Below are 22,605 nucleotides of genomic sequence, written 5' to 3' on the forward strand. Positions count from 1 at the left end.
TTTTTATAATAATTTTATTATAAAAGTAAAATTCCTCGATCAAGTTAGATAGATCCCTGGTAATTGGAAAAGAAACAGTCAAAACTGTGCATTTGTTTATGTTCATTCAAGTTGATAATTGTAGCTCATTAGCTCAGTAGTTCAATATAAAAATCTTATCAGATTGCCTTAAGTGAAGCCATTAGATTATGTCAGGTCTGCTTACTTTATAATTTAATTATGTCTTCTTCATGTCAGTTAAAGCCAGCAACTTGTAAATGAGAAAAGGAAAGACATTGACATATCATGCAGGACAGTTTATGTCTAGGAGGGGTTAAGTACTCAGCAAAAAATATATAATGTGTATTTTTTTTAAAACTGAAGTAGAATATTTTCTTGTTTTCCATGGTATTGGGAATCGATGTTCTTGTGAGTTAGGAAAGAATAGCTTACTTGCCATTTATTAAAAATTAATAAAAATTCAAGTCTTTTATTTTTACTTTTAAAATTGGATTCAGAAATAGTTCCATGAATTATGTACTAATTTGATTTGTATCTCAGAGGCTTTCATCTAATTCCATTAACAACTATTAGTTGTTGAATTTATTTGTTTGTTTTAATTCTTGTGGAACAAAAATATCAAGCATCTTTTCTAAGATCTGCTGTTTGAGTTGACATGTTTATGTCAAAGGGTCATTATGATCATTAAAGTATTTCTTTTAGATGTTACCTTTTTTATGAAACCAACTGAAAAATCAATTTGTTCTTTAAAAGGAATTTAAAGAGGGAACAGACTAGTACTTAATAATTTATTTTTTCCCTTCCCTTTTAGGTATAGCAGATTCTGTTTCTTCTGTATTCGTGTGATATGCTGGACATATCAAGACAAGGTTACAAGCATTGACTGTTTTACTATAAATTGTAATGCTATCCTTAATTCTCAAGCATCATTTTACCTTTATGCTTCAACCACAGGCAACAGAAGGTTCTAGGGCCCAGTAATAGTTCTCTCTTATAGAAGGATGGGTAACTGAAATCAGCAGGAATAACACCAGCACCTGAGACCTGACAGGAAATCTATCAGACAGTTCACCACCACTCTGGTTCAGTTAGCAAACAGCTTAGATCCTCTGAACTTGAAAATAATTGGTTATTTTGTTTGATTCTTTATTTGCTTTTTTGTTGTTTTGGTTATTTTTTTGTGGTTGGGTTGTTTTTTGTTTTGTTTTGTTTTCTTTGTCTTTGCTGAGAAACTTTAGATAAATATTTTTATATGTATAATTCCAGCTAATTGCTTTAGCTTAACTATGCACAATAATAGTCGACCTGAAATTGTGTGTGTGTCTAAGGGATGCTCTGTTGGCCTGGTCCACAGGGAGTTGTACTGGTAACTCAAAGGCCACACACCTCTCTGGTGGTTCAAATCCACAATGGCTTCTCAGGAGAAAGATGAATTATCTCCTCTCATGCATCCTTAGAAGCTCAAAGGAGGATCAGCTTTGAGTCGATTTCACAGCAATGGCAATGAGTTTGAATTTTTGGCCTAATAATTGTATTAGTGTCTACAAGATGGAATATTGTGAGGAATTTGAACTTTGCCTTTGTACAGGCAAATGCTGATTACTCTTTGAAATTATAGAGATTATGTGGAAGGAAATAATAGAGTAAATGACTTCTTAGGAAAGGCAAACTGTTTGAATGACCAATAAGGCAACCACTCAATGTGGAACTCGAATTAGCCTTACTAGGAAGACAAAGTTGTTTTGAAATTTCATTGTCTGTAGGAATTCTTTGGAAATTTTTGTCAGCAGGAATAGATTTCTCTTTAACTGTGTTTTTTCCTTGTGATTAGAAAACATTTTTCCACATTTCCTTCACCTTTCTTTATCTACTCTTCACTGCATAATTTCTAAATTTTCTTGATGATTTGATGTCCATGACTAAAGAACATAACTTTCTTTTCTGTCTTCTAACCTTTTATTTCGAGAGTTTTAAGAGGTTCCCTTACCTCTAAGTCTTTATCAAACACTAACAGTCTATATGCTCCATCATTGGTCTTTTGACACAACTTCTTGTAAGATCCAAGGAGTCCTGTTGGTGCAGTGGTGAAAGTGCTCATTGATTAACCAGAAGGTCAATGGTTTGAACCCACAAGGTTCTTCACAGGAGAGGGAGAAGGCAGAGTGTTTCCATAAGGAGTTACAGGCTTGGAAACTCCATGGGACAGATCAATTCTGTTTTATAATCATTATGAGTCAAAAGTTTACTTTGGTCTTTTAAGATACAATCTCTTTACCTGACTGAGACCCATTACCCAGTAAAACAAGTTATACTACAGTTTAGTTGTGTTCCTTTACTAATTTATAGTTAACGATTTTGCTGGGAATTTTGTATATAAACTAGTGGGTATGTACTGTGCCTACTTCCTTTATACCTTGCTTATATCCTTGGCTGAATATCAGTCCAAATATGAAATCTCTCACATCCTAATTATTTCTTTAACTTTAATCTGACACTTGATTCTTGATGCTTGTGTTACTTCTTGCCTTGTTAATTTCTTAATAGATTTCCAATTGCTAAGACACTGTTGTTAATTATCTTGCATTTTCTGCCATGATAGATGACTAAGAGTGTCTAAGGAGCCCCTTGTGCTGTTTTTGCTGGGGAACTAGGAAACAAGCTGTTTCACATGTGACAAAGCAAACGAGTTACTATAAAAGAATCATGTCCACTATGCATATATTCCTCTAAAATTCATGTTTGTTGTTTAACATAGGCAGTCTTATCAGAAATGAAAATTTGTATTAATAGTCACTTGAAATTTTCCAGAATTTTCTAGTTTTTCTCTCATTCTCAACAACTCATTGCTGTCAATACCAACTCATAGGTGACCCTCCAGCATGTTTAGAAGGCTAAAATTGCATGGGGGAAGATTGCCCATCTTTCTCCCTTTGAGCAGCTTGGGGATTCAAATTGCTGGCCTTTGAGTTGGCAGCACAACCCTTATGCATTAGGCTACCAGGGTTGGTTTTTTTGTTTTTTGTTTTGTTGGGTGTTTTTTATTTTGGTGTTTTTTTATTTTTGTTTTTTTAATGCTTCATTTAGTAGCAAAAGGAGCCCTGTTGGCACAGTAGTTAAAGAATTTGATTACTAACAAGAATGTCAGGGGTTGGAAACCATCAGCTGTTTCAGGGGAGGAAGGTGAATCATCAGCCTGCTTCTCTAAAGATCTGTAGCCTTAGAAAACTGGGGAGCATTTCTCTGCCCTGCAGGGTCACTCTCCGTGAGAATCAACTAGATCATGTTGCATTTTGTTTTGTTGTTTTAATAGTAAAAAAAAAAACTGAAGACAAATCAAGGTCTTTTTTTCCTTATAGCAACCAAAAAGAATCTCAAAAGAAGATATGTTAACTTAGTATTAAACATGCACCAGAAAGACAAGTATTTGTTTTAATAAGTAAATACTTTAATTTTTCAAATAGGCCAGGAAACAAATATGCCTTGGGTGTCATTTCTGATGGCTAAATGTTAATTATTTCACATTAAGTCCTGTGTTTGCATATGGACTTTTCTGAATGATATAAATGCTTTTGTAATCTTTTTTAAAATATTAAAGGAAGGATTAATTCCTCTCAGCTATCCCAGATGTTGATGACATCTGTAATAAAATTTATCCTGGAGTTAAAGAGCATCTGTACATAGTGTGTGGCTCATATTTTGTGAATCCTATGCTAATGTGCTTTCTATTCACATGATACATTTGTATTCATAGCTCCCAATCCAAAGATCAAATTTTTATTTTCTTCACAGACACCTTAAGTATTATTATCCATTATCTTCTCCCACATTCCTGCCAAGGAAGGGGCAGGGAGAATTTCATAACTCTCCATTTTGGTTTTTAACAGCATGTTGTTGTTGTTATATGCTGTCAAGTGGCTTGTGACTCTTAGCAACCCTAGGTACAGCAGCTCTAAACCCTGCTCTATCATGAGCTAACCATACTGTCTTGAACAACCTACCCCCATTACCCCAGTCATTGAGTCAATCTATCTCATCAAGGATCTTCCCCTCCTGTACCATCCCTCTACCCTCCCAAGCATAATGTCCCTCTCCAAGGACTTGTCCTTCCTTTCAACATGCCCAAAGTATGTCAGACAGAACCTCAGAATCCTTGTCTCCAAAGAGCAGCCTGGTTTCTTAGAAGTCCATGGTATATTGAAGACTCTTCTCCAGCACCACAGCCCTAAGACATTAATTCTCCTTCTATCATCCTTAGTCATTGTCCAGCTCTCTGATGCATAGCATGTAATTGCAAAGACCATGGCCTGTATCAGGTGCACCTTAGTCTCCTGACTGACGTCGTTGCTCTTCAGTACTCTGAAGATATCCTGGACAGCAGACTTTCCCAATGCAATTCGTCTTTTGATTTCCTTGTTGCCGGTACCAAGAGTGTTGATTGTGGAGCCAAGCAAACTGAAGCTGTTAACAATTTCAATCTCAATCTCTTCATTGCCCATCCTTCCCCAGTGGGGCAGCTGGTGGCCTTGAAACCACATGCCTTCAGGATTGCAGTGCAGCTTCTTCCCACTGGGCCACCAGAGCTCTTGAGAAGCCTATTAGAGATGAAAATTTTCAAGCTTCCTCGGACCTATTGAGTCAGAAGTTGTTTCAAAAAGCCTTCCAGACACTTCTGAAGAATGCTCTTATAATTTATCTACCATAATTTACAGTCCTAAACAACAATGTTATCATAGTATTTCCCCATTTTAAACCATTCAGGGTCTCTGCATTGATTCTAATACACAAAATCCTACAGTATCATTCATACAGAAACTCCTCATTATTTTCTCAACGTAACTGCTTCTCAATTGCTACTGTTCCAATTGGTGTTTCCTGTACTTTGTCCATTACAAAAGATTCTTTGGTTTAAGCTGAACTTGTAAGTGAAAGGCTGAGCATGCAGACTTGAGAAGAAAGTTCTGAAAATTTTCTTTCATAAAATAAAAAATTAAATGGGTGGAGGGGAACACTATAGAACTTGGTTCTGGGCTAAAACATGAGGCTATGATGTTAGAAATTACTTTTTAGTAGTTTTTGTTTCGCTTGAGAGCTATAAAAAACAGCTACATTTACCGAATGGTAAGATTAAAAAAACAAAACCACAAACCAATGATGTCATAAAAAAACACACCAAACTAATGTTGCATTTGCATTCAAAGTGAAAATCAGCAATACCTTCCTGGATGTTTTTCACAAGCATCCCAAAGTTAATGTTGTCATCTCTTAAACTTCTGAGCTCTTAGACTCATGGCAACCTGACATAAAAAGAATCAATGTGCTTCCAACAAAGACCTGGTTCTAATCCACCAGCTGCTCCACAGGAGAAGGACGGGTACTCTCCCTTGTGGTTTATGCCTCTGAAAACCTGCTGCTAGGTCAACTATGAGTTGGTTCCAACTTGAGGGTGCATATGACAAAAAAGATCATCTTTATGATCATTTACATGAAAAAAAGATAATTGGAAGACTAAAAATTTTTCAATGCCACTAACAATCAGCTGCTCCCTGTGTTAATCGCTCAGTTTAAGTCAAAGTTAATGTGTGTGTGTTAGCATTACTTTGATGATATTATGTAGTGTGATTACAAAAGAAACTAGTGTTTATGAATGTCAAAGCAGGGCTAGAAATAAGGAAAATTAAAAGTCATTTTTATTGAGTTTATATGATTTTAATGACTCTTAGTCTATCATTTTTTATTAAAAAGGAATCAGGATATTCTTCAGTGGTGTTAAGTTTCATATTCTCTTAAAAGAACCCTTCCACTTGGTAAGAACTGCTATCCATCCCTCCGTCAATCATATTGTACATATTATCTCCTTCAAGATCACAAAATTGAGATTAGAGAAAAGAGCCCTATTTCTCTTTTATTTGTCTAAATGTACTAGAGGCTGTGACAAACAAGATAAAGAAAATTCTTAGTGTGTCCCAGGGCCACAGTATTCCAGGAACTAGATCCAGTCCCTGTGACTTCAGAGTTCCCCGGCCTCACTTAAGGCTTATTGTATAATGTGTCTGTTGAACATGAGCTACTCCTCAAGTGTTCAGTAAGCATTCCCAAGGCAAGCTCTTGGCCAGTGAACATCAAAAGTTCTTACAGATGGTTAGGAACTTGTTGATTCCCTTGGTCCTTGGTCTTTGTTGGCTCAGGGAAGAATAGCTCTCCTGCCAACCAGCTGCTTCAGGAGAGGAGACACAGGTACCTGGCATAGATATAAGCAATTAGCCCACATTGGTAACTGTACTAGGGAATTGAACACTTCCCAGGCCCTTTATCTAAATGGGTGGAAGCAGCTCCCCACTTGGGAGATGAGTGAAATGTATGTAGCTTAGATGTTAGCAACTACATAGAATTGGGAGCTGCACTTTCAGAAACTTATGGCTTCCCTGGGCCTCTGCTTGTTTGCTTAGGTGAGAATAGCTTCCTCCAAACCAATATCAGGAATAGGGGCAGAATATGCCCATTGGCAACTACTGAGACATAGGGGATGCACTGTTGGGAACTTGCAGCATTCCTGGGCTTTTCCTCTGACTCATACATCCCAGGGAGCACTCCTAGGACTTTGTCTACCCCTGGGCAAAACTATCCCCTTTATCAAAATAAAGGACAGGACAGAGAAGTGGGCCCAACAAAGCTGGGCAAAGGGAGAAACTACACCTCTCTACCCCTCAAAAAACAATAGAATGAGAAGTTTGCCACAGGAAATAGGGAGCAGAGCCACCTATAAGTGACCGGTAGGGAAGACTCAATGAGGAAACTCAATCAGAGACATCGCTTGGAATCTTGAACTTAACACTAACATCATAAAGAACTGTCAACAACACATGCAGGCACAAGAGAAGTTGCTTCACATACACCAAGAGGAATTTCACATAATGTTAGTTGAGCAGCTGACAACTTCAAAGATTATTTTAAAAAACAAAGCAAGTCTTCCTCTGAAAAAGCAAAATAAAATAATTCCCCAGAAACAGGAAGGAAGAAGAAATTAATTGAGATGGAGTTGCATGAACTGGTACTGAAGAAGTTACAAATTAGGGGAAAAAAGAGTTGAAACCAAAAATAAAGAAGTAAAATATTTTCATCACAGAGCACACCAACACATTAGTAGAAACAATGGAAATGCATGAAAATCCAATCCAGAATATCAATATCAAAATAGCAACAATTTTCAACATGCTGCAGGGTTAACAAATCAGAATAGAAGGAAAAGAGAATCTGAGAGCTAGAAGACAACAACTTCAATGAGAACTTACTAGAAGTAAAAACAGAGAATATGGGAGGAAAATGAAGAAACCATTAGAATCATGCAGAATAACATCAACTAGAACAATATATGTATAATCAGAATTCCAGAAGGGAAGGGGTGTGTGGGGGGTGGGGTTACTGGGAAAATTAATTGTGAAAGACATACTGGAAGAAAACATTCCAGGTATCATAAAAAAATGAAGTACATTTAAGAAGCTCAATGAATCTCAAAGATATTAGAGCCCAAAAGAAAATAAAAGATATCATAGATATCAAAGATAAAGAGAGATAAATTTACTATAATCAGCACAAGAAAACCAAGAGTCTCCTACAAAGGAGAGCCAATTAGATTAAGTTCTTATTTCTCAACCAAACCATACAAGCAAGAAGCCAATAAAATAGTATATACAGAAGGCTGAAAGAAAAGAAATGCCAGCCAAGGATCTTGTACCTAGCAAAAACTATTCATCAAATATAAGGGAGAAATAAGGTCAGATGCAGAAAAGAAGGAATTTCAGAAATTTGTGAAAACAAGACCAATTCTACAAGAAATTCCAAGGGAAGTCCTTCACACAGAGACACTATGTGAAAGTGGATGGACCATAATAATTAGCAACAATAGAAAAAGATACACAGCGAAAAGGCAATGATGAAATCTAGTTTGTCGATAATCACACTTAATGTGAATGGTTTAATAGCTCCAATTCAGAGAATAAAGAGTAACAGAATGGATTAAAAAGAAAAAGCTCATAAGATGAAGAAAAAGACTAGAAATGAGGAAAAATCAAAGGTTGGAGAAAAAAAATAATACCAAGAAGTTGACATCCACAAAAGCAGGAGTGGCAATACTAATCTGTGATAAAATATACTTCAGAATGGAAACCACCAAAAAAGATAAGGAAGGTCAGTAGATAATGATTAAAGTCACAATAGATCAAGAAGATATTACTTTGGTCATTATCTATACACCAAATAGCAGACCTTCAAAATGCTTAAAACAATTGACAGACTTGAAAAAATAGACAGTACTACAATAGTAGCAAGAGATTTTAATCCAAGACTGTCAGCAAAAGTAGGTCAATACAGACGAAGGAAATTATTCAATTGTGCAACCTGACCTACTAGTTGTATACAAGATACTTCACCCAAATAAAATTCAATTTACTTTCTTCTCAAGTGCACATTTTATTCTCCAGAATTGATAGTATATTCAGACACAAAGCCACAACAAATTAAAAAAAAAAAAACAAAAACCCACACACACACCACTCAAACTTTGAAATAATACAAAGAATCTTCTCAGACCCTCATGCCATAAAACTAGAAACTAACAAGAGGATAATGGATTTAAAAAACCAAATGGAAGCTAAAGAATACCCTGTCTGAGTACTACTGTGTTTGTGTTACAGAAGAAATCAAAAGTGAAAAAAATTTCTCAAAACAAATATAAAGGAAAATAAAACATATCAAAATTTCTACTTTCAATGATTGGTATTTGACAAGGAATGAAAACCTATCAAATAGGAAAATAATAACCTCTTCAACAAATGGTGCTGGAAAAACTGGATATCTGTTTGCAGAAAACAGAAACAGGATTCACATCTCACACCATATATAAAAATGAACTCATGGTGGATCAGAAACCCTGGTGTAAAACCCCAAACTATGAGGATCATAAGAGACAAAATGGGACTAATCTTAGAAGCCCTGGCCTATGGCATAAATAAGCTAAAAAACAGCCAGAAATGCACAATGAGGAAAGGATAAAATCAATGGATGATACTTTCTAAAAATTAAGTACCTGTAGGCTGGGGGAAAATACCCCAAATATTTGGTGGTGATGTCTCAGACAAAAGTTTCATAACAAAATTTACAGAATACTACAGGGGCTCCACAAGAAAAAGAATAACCCAATAACAAAATGGGCAAAAGACATGACAAGACTTTTCACAAAGGAAAGCATTTGGATGGCTAACAGACACATGAAGAAATGCTCAAAATCACCAGCAATCACAGAGATGCATATCAAAACTGCATATCTCACCTTAATAGCAGTAGCAAAGTTTAAAGTATAGCAAGCAAGAAATGTTGAAGAGGATGTGGAGAGATTAGAACTCTCACGCACTGTTTCTGGGATAGTAAAATGGTACAACTAACCTGGAAGGCAGTTTGGCATTTCCTCTAAATGCTGAACATAGAAATCCCATATGACCTAGCTATGGAATAAACCCCAAGGAAATCAGAACTGAGACATGAAGAGATATGTACACCTATGTTTATTGCTGCATTATTCACAATAGCAAAAAAAAAAAACAGAAACAGCCCAAATGCTCATCAACAAACAAATGGATTGAGAAATTATAGTATATGCACAAGATAGAATAATATGCAACACTAAGGAACAATGAATTCATAAAATACTATTAAACATGGGTGAGTCTAGAGAGCATTATGCTGAGTGAAATAACTCAGTCTCATAAGAGAAAACACTGCATATGGATATTATTGTAAAAATAGAACAATAATTTTGTTAGATGAGTATACTTGTACTAAAGGGATAGGGAAAAGGAGATGAAAAAATGGGAAGAGTATAAATCAGGAGAGTTTAGTGGGCAGATTAGAGTTGAAAAATTAGGAAAGTTTCGATGAAGACTTGAAAAGGGGATAATAATTGGCATAGATCAATAGTAATTACATGAATAATTGTGTGAAACAATGTAAATGCAGTACTATACATATAAATGTAAATCAAAGATGATATAAAACACAGTGAACATGAATGAACACACTTTGTTCATCAGTGTAGGCAAACCAATAACAAAAAGAGAGTTCCTACAAATACAAGCAATATCTTTAAAACAATACACGGTAAAAAGACTAACTTGATTATTTCTAAAAGTTTCAAGTGAATGAAGACTTTTACAAAATGACACATTGTACTATATTAAATATTTAAACTAGTTGGAGTTTGCAATGTTATAAAATTTGAAACCCTGAGAAAATTATTCCATTAAGGATCTAATTTTAAGGGAAATTGACTTTTTAATAGGAAACTGCTCTTAATGCATAGAGCCACAATTTAACTGATTTATTTCTTATCTTAATAGTTGATCTTATTACAAACTTGAGATCATAAAATTATCTATGAGACTGAGAAGATCCTGGTGCTTAATTCCATATAAACACACATTAAGACTATTACCTACTCCTGAAAATCCACAAATTTTAAAAAAAAAAAAACCCACCACACTACAGTAAGAAACCGATGTTATTTATAGAGTGAACAAAAGTTTTAATCAGAATCTTCACTACTGAAGTAAGAGCTGTCACAATATTCAGCCGTGTACAGAAATTTATGAATGATTGGGTTCATCTTCGGAATCCAGTGTCGTGGAACCAGATATGTTGAAAGGTTGAAGAGGTCTACAAATACCTTGTACCTGTCACTGGGAAAACACATATATACAAATATAAATATGTCATTCATATTTAAACATTTATAACTAACATTTTCATGTCTAAAATGATGAATATTTGCCACAAATGGCTATTAGTAAATATTATATAAATTTGTATAAGTTTGTGTGTATATGTGCATCTATATCTCTCCATCTGTCTAACCAAAATTGAACCAAGTCCTTTGTCTTTTTGCCAAGATAATTATGATTTTTGGTGATCTTCCATTGGATTTCTGAGGCTACAGATCTTTACAGAGGACTGCTTACCTTGATCCTGCAGAGTGGCTGATAGATTTAAACCAATGACATTTTGGTGAGCTGTCAAACACATTACACACTACACCATCAGATGGTTACATTATCATCTAACCAATTGTTGGCAGTTCCAATCCACTCAGTGGTGGCATAAAAGAGAGAACTGGAGGTCTGCTTCCATAAAGATTACAGCCAGGGAAATGCAATGAGGCAGTTCTGCTACATGGGCTTTTATGAATCGAAATCAACCTGACAGTTCCCAAAAAACATATTCATGTTAAGATTGCCTAGTTTTTAATCCATCATCAAAGTTCATGCCTATAAAATGGTACTGTGTGTTCACTTGATGCAGACCAGGCTCATCTGGTTTAGAACCTAGAATTGTATTATTGTTCCTACTGTTTTTGTAAGGGTAAGTTTATATTCTCATTTTCTACTCTTAAAAGATAGTGTGCACATTAATAAATGTTAGACACATAGAATTCTTAGTTATTCACTGGAGAATATTTCCCAGCTACAAAGTGGCTGCTGACACGTAGATACGTTGATGGACTAGCTCATTAAAATAGCATCTTAAATTTATTATGCATAGCTGCAAAAGTAGCTTTAACTAAAAATGGCTTTTGTGATTGATAATCTAACAGTGCTGTGATAATATACTTAAAGAAAATTATTATTTAAGGCAAATAAATCTGGGTTCAGATTTTGGTTCCACCATATAAAATCTTTGCAATTTAGAATTTTTTTAAAAAAACTCTCAGTGCCTTCGTTTTCTTACTTGTAAATGAAAAATTTCTGGACATTTAAGAAGGTTAAGTGAGCACAGAACACACTGAAAATAATGAGTTTATGCTAACTTTTCCCACCACCATTCTTACTATATGCATTTATTTTGTATAATCACTGACTATTTCTAATGTACAGAGTTATCTCCCCAGAGAAAGGAAAATTATCCAAACGTAGTGAAAATTCAAACCATTCAAAGTATTTTAAAATTAAATTTACAGTTGATTCTCAGAAGTTAAAATATATTTAAAAAATGATGCCGACCATAGTTGTTAATAAATCACCCGATCTCTTTGTAAACCAAGATGACAGTTATTTAAGGAATTTGAGGGGTGTAATTTAGTCTTGAGTTGATTATGTTTTCCCAAGAGGACATGTAATTTTTCTTCTTATACATCCAGATATGTCTCTCTACCTATATTTCTTTTCTCTATCATATTGTGGAGTTCTGGTGGTATAATCATCCATAGAGAGTTGTGTTGCTAGCCTAAATGTCATGCCTTTCATGTGTTTCAAATCCAACATCGATCTATTATCTGTTTAACAGTGGCTCTTTGGGAGAAGCCTAAACAAGCTCCTCTCCTGTGATTTGTTGTTGTTAGGTGCCCTCAAGTCAAGCATGACTCATAGCCACCTAGGTACAACAGAGATGAACTTGAGTCACTGTGTCGATCCATCTTATTGAGGTCTTCCTTTCTTTCACTGACCTTTCCATGCATGATGTCCCTTTCCAAGGATAATCTCTACTACAACAAAGTACGTAAGATGAAACTTCATCATTCTTAGCTCTAAGGAGTACTCTAGCTGTACATTCTCCAAGATATAGCTGTTCATTCTTTTGATAGTCTATGGAATATTCCTTATTTTTGTCCAACACCACAACTCAAAGTCATCATTTCTTCTTCTGTCATCCTTATTCATACTGAGTTCTCAGATACATAACAAGTGATTGAAAAGGTCATGGTCTAAATCAGCTTAGTTTTCAAGCTGACTTCATTTCTTATCAGTGTTTCGAAGAGGTCCCTGGAAGCATGCTTGCCAATGCAATATGCCTCTTGATCTCCTGCCTACTGCTACCGATGGTGTTAATTGTCAGTCCAAGTGAGATGAAATATTTGACAATTTCAATCCCACTCTATTCATCATGGTGTTGTCTATTGGCCAAGTGGTGAGGTCCTTTGTTGTCTTAATGTTGAGATGTAATCCAAATTGAAGAATGACGTCCTTGACCTTCTGCAGCAAAAGTTGCAAGTCTTTCTCACTTTCAGCAATCAAGGTTGGGTCATGCACATACATAACACCGTTTGTTGATGAGTCGTCTTATCCTGATGCCACATTCATCTTAAAGGTGTCTAGCTTCACAAATTATTTGCTCAGTATACAGATTGAATACATATGAAGAAAAAATATAGCCTTGAGACACATCTTTTTTTTATTTACAGTGTTCCCATGCTCCATTTGGACCACAGGTGTTTGTTTGTTTGTTTGTCTAGGAATAGATTTCATATGAGCACAATTAAGTATTCTGAGTTTCTCATTTTTCTCAATGACAGCCAGTGTTATGTGATCCACAAAGTCAAATGCCTTTGCACAGTCAATAAAACACTGATAGGCATCCTACGGTATTGTCTGCTTTCATCTGGATCCATCTGACATCAGTACCATGGTACCATGGCTTCTTCTAAACCCTGCTTGAACATCTAACAGTTTCCTATAAATGCACTGTTCTAACCATTTTTAGATAGTCTTCAACAATACTTTATTTGCACGTGATACTGATGATAGTCTTCAATAAATTCCACCTTCCCACCTTTCTTGGGAATGAGAACCAAAGTTGATCTCTTCAAGTCAGTCATCCAGGTAGCTGTCCTCTAAATTATCTATCATAGACAGATGAACATGTCCAGCTTAGCATTGTGTTAGTTGAAACATGGCAATTGGTATCCCATTGATCACAGGAGCCTTACTTTTTGCCAATGCCTTTAAAGTAGCTTGAACTTCTTTCTTTATCAATAGTTCTTGATCATATGGTACTTCCTGAAATTTTTCAGTGTCAACTATTTCTTTTTGGTACAATGGATTTGTGTATTATTTCCATCTTCTTTTAATGATTCCTGGATCACTCAAGATCTTGTCTATAGCATCTTACAGTATTGTAACTTGAGGCTTAATTTTTTTTTTCATTTCTTTCAGCTTGAGAAACACCAGGAGATACCTTTTTGTTTTAGTCTCTGACTCCAGATCTTTGCACAGTTCATTATAATATTTTATTTTGTCTTTTCGAGCTGCCCTTTGAAATTGTCTGTTCATCTATTTTACTTCAGTACTTCTCCCTTTGTTTTGGCTTCTTGATGCTCCAAAGTAACTTTTTAGTTTCTTCTGACATCAATTTTGGATTTTTCTTTCTCTTTTGTCTTTGTAATTATCTTTTTTGCTCTCTTCATAGATGATAATCTCAATTTCTTCTCACTCTTCCCCTCATCTTCAGTCATATTCAATGTCTCGACTCTGTTCTTAAGATAAATTTTAAATTCAGGTGGGATGGGCTCAGAATTTTGTTTCTTGTGAACTTTTCATTTACTTCAACTTAAATCTGAGCTTGCAGAAGAGTAATGAAAACCAGCTAAAGGTCAGCTATAAGTCAACTCTAACTCAATGGCAATGGATATGTTGAGATAATAGTGGAAAATAAACCAGCAAACAAACAAAAAAGAATGTAATGAATGTAAAAGACTTAGAAAAATATCTAGCATGTTTTTCAGGAGCAAATATTTTGTAAATCACTACCTAACGTGGGAGGGACTGGAGATCGTTATGCTGAGGGAACTGACTCAGTCCCATAAGGACAAATACTTTATGGGAACATTATTGTAGAACACTGTAGGGTGGGAGCAGAGGGGTGAGGATGGCCTGGGGTCAGGGTGGGATAATAATAGGGTCACTCAATTTGATGGGTGGAGGGGTAAAGAAAATGGAAAAGATTCAGTATGAAAAACAATGTATGCTAACTTTGTAGGTAAACCAGTATAAAAGAAAAATTTTATTTTTTAAAAAAAGTAAAAGAAAATGCACGGGAAAGATCAAAAAAGGCAATTTTTTTCCCTAGCATGCTTTAAGTACTCAATAAATGTTGACCCTGTTTTCTAAACAGGAGTCCTGATAGAACATTTATTTAAACACCTGGCTGCCAATACCTGGTTATCAATGACTCATACCCACCAGTGTACTATGAGAAAAACATGTAAACGTCTGCTTCTGTAAAGATTTACAATCCTGAAAGCCTTTTGGCACATTCTATCCCATTTTATATGGAAGTGACATTATTGTGTGTGACAGTAAAATCTGGTTGAATTCTTCAGTCAAAATTAATAGATTTCTACCGGGATGTAAACAATCTTTAATGCTTTCATTTCCTCACAGGTGGTTCAATCACTGTTTCCATGTTCCTTTGCAATAACTTAAGTAATTATTGTAATTTCATGTTCCTTTACAATAATTTAAGTAATTAATGATTTTATAGAATACATTCCAAAAGTTTTTAAGAAATAATACAATGACTTGTTATTGAGGCAGCTTCAACTTGAAGGGACCACATGTATGTTGGAACTATGATTCATACATTTTTAATGGCTGATTTTTGAATGTACATTATCAGACCCTCCTGTCATGGTACCTCTGGGTAGCTTTGAACTCCCAATATTCTGGTTAGTAATGTAGCATATTGACCATTTATTTATACTAATCAAGAACTCGACATCTCAATTTAACTACAAATATGTAGTCAGAAGTTCCTACTGGAGCAAATAGAAATGTCTTTTCCTAGACAATGACATAGGAAACAAAGGATCCATGACCCCCACTGAGATGAAAAGGAGGCTTTCCCTTTTCTTACCTCACAGTGGAGCGCAGATACTGGTAGCCTGAGGACCCACCAGTGCCAGCCTTGCTGCCAAGCATTCTGTGCACCATGCACACATGGTTATCTAGGCAAACACACAAATTACTCCATGGATAGTTGTCCACCATTAGTTCTACAATGTTCTAAAAGCAAGAGGCTAATAATGATTATTGCTTCCAAGTAAAGGCTGCCACGTTATCAGGTAGCCATATGGAAGTTCATGTGTAAGAGCCCGATGGGACCGTTAGGTTGCCTGGCACCCCATTTGGTTCAAGCTACCTGCATTTCACTCCATTCAAAGTACATTTAGCTGGTGAACACAACCAGGGAGAGAAGGGTCTCCTGATGACTTGCCTGAGCCTTCATATTTTGCTTAGTGATCCCTTCTTTCAATTAGGAAAAAAAAAAAACCAAACAGAAAAAAGCCAAACTCTATTAATTTTAATCTTATAATTGTATTAATATACATGAAATTATTTTCTTTGGATGAAGTTATTTTCTTTCTTTTGATTTAAAATAAAACCATTAATGAAGCCTCAAAAGTACTGTGAAAGTAGGCACAGGGCATACTACTGTGCTTTCCAGGTTAGTTTCTCCTGGGACCATTAGCCTCATTAAAAGAAGAAAGATGTGGGCAGGGAAGGGAGCTCAACCAGGCACAGGAGAGGGAGGAATGAAGAGAAAGAGAAGGAACAAACAGAGGAAGTAAAGGGAAAGAAGAAGGTGGTAGGCTAAGGAGGGCAGGTGAGGGAGGGTAGGACTCACATCTCCATTTGGTCATGAGTGTGTCTATGTCCATAAGAGAAGTCAGCAACTGAAAAGGGACCTGGAATCTAGGTTCCTCCCTAAAGAGGGGAGAGGAGGAGAATTTAAAAACAAAGAAACCCTCTTCAAGTAAATGCAATGTGTTAGAGTTTGAGTTCTACAGTATATCACATCTTGAAGCAGATGTCAGCACTGCTTCTTAGGTGCTGCGTAGCTATGGGTTACGCTATCTCAGTTTCTTCATCTCAAAAATTGACAATCAGTTTGTAACATTTATGTGGAAAATCTATGGAATTCTTTGTTATACACATAATGTAAATAGTCAGAACCACTGACAGCATAAATCACTACAAAGGTAGAATTTAATAAAAAGGACACCTTATTAATTTGTATGCTTTTTATCCAATATAAGTACCATTTTTGCCATTTACTAGTTAAAGAAAAGCTCATGACATCTAATTAGATCTTTTCTTGTAAAATTAAATCACTATAATGATCTATTGTTATAGTTTGTGAATTTCGTACTTGTGTTATATGTCTGCCTTTCAATTTCAAACATCTTTTGCTTTGCATTTACCTGTAAAAATAGATCATCAAAGCCCCCTGAAGTGCTCGGTATGACAGCCGCCTTTCCCCTGCAAAATACATAATGAGCTTTAACATAATAGGCAATTTAATACAATCTTAGGTTAATTTTGATGGCATCATTACCACAAGTTATTAAAAGTTTATATTATTTTAGAAAACAGTTTTATTTAAAATTTTTATTGCTCAACTTATATTTGTATATCTATCATTTATAATTTTACCTTAATATTACATTTTAAAAACAAACTATATCTCGCTATCTATTTTATGTTATCAGATAAATATAATATTATCTTAGGAAAATATGATGTAGAATAACATCATCAACAAGATTTATTTGAAGTAATTTTCTCTAACTCAGGAGAGACTGCTTAATTGCCTTCAAGGTGTATAAATAATATCTAAAATCTCTTGTGAGCTCTTATAAAAAACTTTATACCTAAAGTAGAAAAAAAGTAACAGCTTGTTATTCCTTGTTGTGATTTTTTTGTTTGATTTTTAGAAATGAAAGACTAATAAATAAGTTTGAGATTTACAAACATTATACTAGTTTGATGGATTATTATATCATACATGCACCTGGTACTATAAAATTTGTTGTATATCTATATTGATTAATTTTAAAAAGATTGTTCAGTAATTTAAAATGCAACCTCCGAATAAGATAAAAAATTTAAAAAGTAGGCAAAATAAAATAATTTATGAAAGCATTGGTTTTATAGAGAAAATCGTCTCATCTTAGCAATAATAGTTGTAAGTAAACAGTTTGAGCACATTTACATATCAAGAGTACCAGGAAGAAAAGTCCCTGTAATCTACTTCGCTAAGATCGTAGCAAAAAAACCCCATGAGACAGTTTTATTTATGGAGCACATGGAATCACCATGAATTGGAATAGTCAGGGACCTCTCCAGAGTGTTGAGGAGCAACGATGTCAGTCTAGAGACTAAAGTGCCTTTGATCCAGGCCATGGTCTTCACAATTATTTGCTATGCATCAGAGAGCTGGACAATGATCAAGGGTGACAGAAGAAGAATGGATCCCATTGAGTTGTGCTGGAGAAAAAGTCTTGAACATACTATGGACCACCGAGAAAACAAATAAATCTGTCTTGGAGAACCAAGTTCTCCTTAGAGGCTAGGATTTTGAAGCTCTGTCTAATATACTTTGGATAAGTGGCCAGAAGGGACTGATACTTGGAAAATGGCATCATGCTCTGAAGGGTGGAAGGACAGAGCAGGAGAGCAAGATGCCAGATAAGATGGATTGATGCAGTAACTAGGGCAATGGTGGTAGGTGTGTCGGAGTCAGTGAGACTGGCTCAGGACAGGGCAGGCTTCAAAGCTGCTGTACATAGGGTCACTATGAGTCCCTGGTGACTCAATTACATATAACAAAAATAACAGCAGCAATTAACAATAATGGCAATGTCAGTTATGCCAAAAATTTCCCGATCTGCTTAGGAAAATTACTTCCTCTGAAAATATAACCTTGTACTTATAGTAGAGTTACTCCTATTCTCTTCTAACTCAACTATAGAGGAAAGTTTAAATTGCAAACATTAACTTTCATTTCTATCTCTATCATGTCATACATTATTTGAAGAAGTGGAATTACTTTATCCTAGTATTTTTTGAGGGGGATTAAAAATCTTTTAATGTTTCACATTTTTTATCTTGGTATTCTTGATATGTAAAAGAAACTATTTTAAAAAGGTTTATTGATATGTTTAAAATAAAAAGAGCATGTGAACCTAATAAAAATTTCTCATAATAGTATTCCTGTTCCTATTTATTTTATGTAAATTTGCATTCTATTTCCCCAAATAATGTTTGAAAAGTCAAAGAAATAAAATTATTCCACTGCCATTAGCCAATCTCAACTCTTGATTTAGAAAAAAATTGTTATTTTAATGAAGGTTTACAGAGAAGTTGGATTTTCATTCATTCATAGATGCAGATTCCTCCCTAACCCTTACTCCAGTTCACTTTGCAATGCATCTCTCGTTCCAGATTTCTGTCCTACATATACTGTCTAATCATACAATCCTTTCAGACAGTTCTTCCTCTCATCTGTTCCAATGCAATGTTCATAAAAATGGATATATAATGAAGGATCCCAACTCTATACAATTATATTCTAAGCTCACATTTTAAATTCCATTGGAAGAATTCTTACAATGAAACATTTACCTTTACTGAGGAGATGTTCGTGGCGTTTCTCATCAAATAAAGATAGTAACACTTCTTTTTGTTTCTGAAATTCAGCCATTTGTTCTTCTTTTTCCTCTGATTCTTCCCTAGCCTGTGGATAAAATCCTGCATTAAATTCTCCAAAGAAACAATCATTTCTGAATTAGACTATTTTGTTAAAGACACTTGAATATCCAGGAACAAAAGCGGATGATATATTCAGAATCTTTACCACAATATCAAGTATTAAAAGTTGTAACTTGTGGAAAGGCATGTCTCACACATTCCCTCTTTCTATCCTACTATTTAAGTTTAAATGATTCATTAACTTCAAATATTGCTTTTAAAAATGTCATGAGATCAAATGAATAAAATTAGAGATAATCATAATTTGTGTGAGCAAATTTTAGGAAGGAATTACTTATCCAAAACGGTAAAGTAATTCCACGTAGGGAAAGTTAAGGATCCTTAATCAGAAAAACTAAATCTATTGAATTTCTGTATTATATATTATATTCTGTGATTACAATTTCTTAGACAGTTTTCACCTCTTTAAAAAATACTTGATAACCATTTATATCTATTTATTAAAATTCTTTTTTAATTAGTTAAAAATTAGTCTAGCTGAAGAAAATTGGTTAATCCAACTCATTAAAATTATCACACTGTGTAACGTTCTTGTCAGTTAATTGTTCTTCTATTTGTAAATATTTCATGTATGTCCATTGTATTTTGCTTTTATAGGTGACAGAGATACAATTCTGAACAAAACATAAATCCCTTAGACTCACACAGTTTATCATCTAGCTGGAATAAATTGCTCATCAAATAATCAAATCCTGCAAGAATTGATTATATTGTAATCACAGACATTTATAATGAAGTTATATAATTTATACTAGTAAGAAGGCAAAAAAGACTTCTTGAAAATTAGTTTCTTAAGATCTGAGTATAAGAAGACATTACTTATAAAAGCGTGTTTAAAGTCCCAACGAGTAACACATATAAAGAACTTTCTGGTGAGTGAAAACATGGTAAATTCAAGAACAAATGCTGTTTACTGAAACAACTTCAGTGTGATTTGACCATGTGAGAACATAAGAAGTCTTGCAGTCCATCAGGAAATTTGCATCTCAAAAAGATTATTTGGAAATTATATGAAGAATAAATTGAAATAACGCCATGTTAGAAAGAAAGGTAGTTCACAGGTTACTACTACTACTACTTCAGTTGAGATGAAAATCAATGGTAGTTTAGGATGAATGGTACTGTTAGTTTAAAAGGAGATTGTTGTTGGGATTCATCAAGTTGGTTCCTATTCATACTGACCCTTGTGAGCTCTGGCAGTCTGGCTGCAACAAGCTGTGCTGCCAACCTGAAAGCATGTGCTTCAAACCCACCAGCTTCTCCACAGGAGAAAAAATGGGCAGTCTTTTCTCCTGCAATTTATGGCCTCTAAAAACCCACTTGAGTGTCAGCTATTACTCATTGCAACTCACTAGCACATAACAACAACAGCAACATACTGACTCTATGAATGAAATACCATCTCATTCTACACCATCCACATAATCAGTGATGTTTCAATCTGTTATTGTAGCTATCGTGTCAAGAATATATTTGAGAAGCACTTAGAATGCAGAATTGATTGAATTTGATAATAGTTTGAATAAGTGATTGAGGAAGAAGCAGGCGCCAAGGAACCCTCATAGATGACTACACTGATAAATGAGAGGATTTGTAGGAGACAAACTTCACAAAATTGTAGAAGACCAACTTGGTATGAGAGTGGATAGAGGGTATGTTTTCAAAAGTCTGGGTTTTGCCAGTGTGTGCTTGAGAGGACCAAGAGGAGGATTATGTTTTGAAATTTAAGAAGGTGCCCGAACCAGAATGAAATATTTGAGAATTATCAAGTGAAGTAGCTACAGATGTAGGGTTATACTACAATCAATACTCCAGACAACACTGTTATGTATCACAGAGTCAAAACTGATCCATAGCTGACTCTCTGATTAGCAGTCAGGAAATCAAAACACAAATTGCACCAGGAAAATGTGCTGTCAGGAACCTGTCCAGAATGCTAAGACCAATGATGTAAATCTGGACTAAGGTGTGCCTGATCGAGGCCATGTCTTTGCAATTACTTGCTATGCATCAGAGAGTTGGACAATGACTAAAGACGACAGAATGAGGAGCAATGCCTTTGGGCTGTGATGCTAGAGAAGAGTGGTGAACATTCCGTGGACTGCAAAAAGAAAAAACAAGTTTGTCGTGGAGAGGGTGAAACCAAGTTATTCCTTAGAGGGAAGGATTTTGAAGCTGTTTCACATACTATGGGTACGTGGCCAGGAGGGATGAGTCCTTAGAGAAGGATATCATGCTTTTAAGGGTAGAGTGACAGCACAAGAGACAAAGACCCTGGATGAGACACAGTAACTGAGATAATGGGGTTAAGTGTATTGGAGACAGTGAGAATGGCTCAGGATAGGGCAGGATTCAGAGCAATAGCACAATAGAGCTTAGGGTAGCCATGAGTCACAGGTGACTTGACAGCACATAACAACAAAACGAGTGAAAGAGAATAGAAAAGGCATAAGCACAAACATTTCCAAGACTCCCTTCTACCTATTTGTTAGACTAAAAATGAAGTAGAAGATTTAGATAGAAGGCATATCATATTAACAAATCAAGGGAAAACATGTTTTGTAAAGAGTAAATAGGCATTACCACTGAGTGCTACTGAGAAGCAAACTAAAGCAATGATAGGGATTAGACATGTAGTCTATGAATTTATATAGATGAGAGTCATTTGTGAAAGCAGATTGACTGGACTGAGGTGCTGTTTTGTCAAGTACAACTCATAGAAACCATATGCTCTACCATAGAGTCCTATGCTGTGCAGATCTCACAATCTTGGACATAATCTAGCACATTGCTGCAGTCTATGTGTCAATCCACCTGGTTGATGGTCTTCTCCTCCACATCCCTCCACCTTTCCAACATGATGTCCTCCAAGGAATAGCCTCTCCTAGCAACATGCCCAAAGTATGTGAGACCAGACATTGCTATCTTTGCCTCCAAGGAGCTCTCTGGCTTTGCCCTCTCCAAGACATTTTTGATTGTTCTTTAGGAAGTCCATGAATATTCAGTACTCTTCTCCAAAAGCACAACTTAAAGGCATCAGTTTTTCTTCCGTCATGCTTATTCACTGTCCAGCTCTCAGACTCATAGCAAGAAATTGAGAAGATCATGGTCTGGATCAGACTAATGTCATTGCTACTCAGTATTTCAGAGAGGACTCTGGCTGCAGACTTTCCCAATGCATTATGTTTCTTGATCTCCTGACTGCTAGTACTGTTGTTGTTATATGCCATCGAGT

General features: G+C 35.4%; 2 protein-coding genes across 2 annotated transcripts in view; one reads left to right on the top strand and one right to left on the bottom strand.

Annotated features, from left to right (window-relative positions):
* The window catches only part of CTSO (cathepsin O), a 37,929-nt gene extending 37,083 nt beyond the window's left edge, over window positions 1-846 (top strand). Inside the window, exon 8 of the mRNA XM_006884490.1 lies at window positions 812-846. Coding sequence (XP_006884552.1) covers window positions 812-846 — 35 coding nt within the window. The remainder of the gene's footprint in view (window positions 1-811) is intronic.
* A 9,727-nt stretch (window positions 847-10,573) lies between these two features.
* Window positions 10,574-22,605, bottom strand: part of TDO2 (tryptophan 2,3-dioxygenase) — a 29,236-nt gene continuing 17,204 nt past the window's right edge. Inside the window, exons 8-12 of the mRNA XM_006884449.1 lie at window positions 19,224-19,335; window positions 17,021-17,078; window positions 16,444-16,523; window positions 15,673-15,763; window positions 10,574-10,727 (exon numbers count right to left, since the gene is read on the bottom strand). Coding sequence (XP_006884511.1) covers window positions 10,574-10,727; window positions 15,673-15,763; window positions 16,444-16,523; window positions 17,021-17,078; window positions 19,224-19,335 — 495 coding nt within the window. The remainder of the gene's footprint in view (window positions 10,728-15,672; window positions 15,764-16,443; window positions 16,524-17,020; window positions 17,079-19,223; window positions 19,336-22,605) is intronic.

This window comes from Elephantulus edwardii, unplaced genomic scaffold, assembly GCF_000299155.1.
Source record: "Elephantulus edwardii isolate Elephantulus edwardi_28Jun2011 unplaced genomic scaffold, EleEdw1.0 scaffold00034, whole genome shotgun sequence".
NCBI classification, from domain to species: domain Eukaryota; kingdom Metazoa; phylum Chordata; class Mammalia; order Macroscelidea; family Macroscelididae; genus Elephantulus; species Elephantulus edwardii.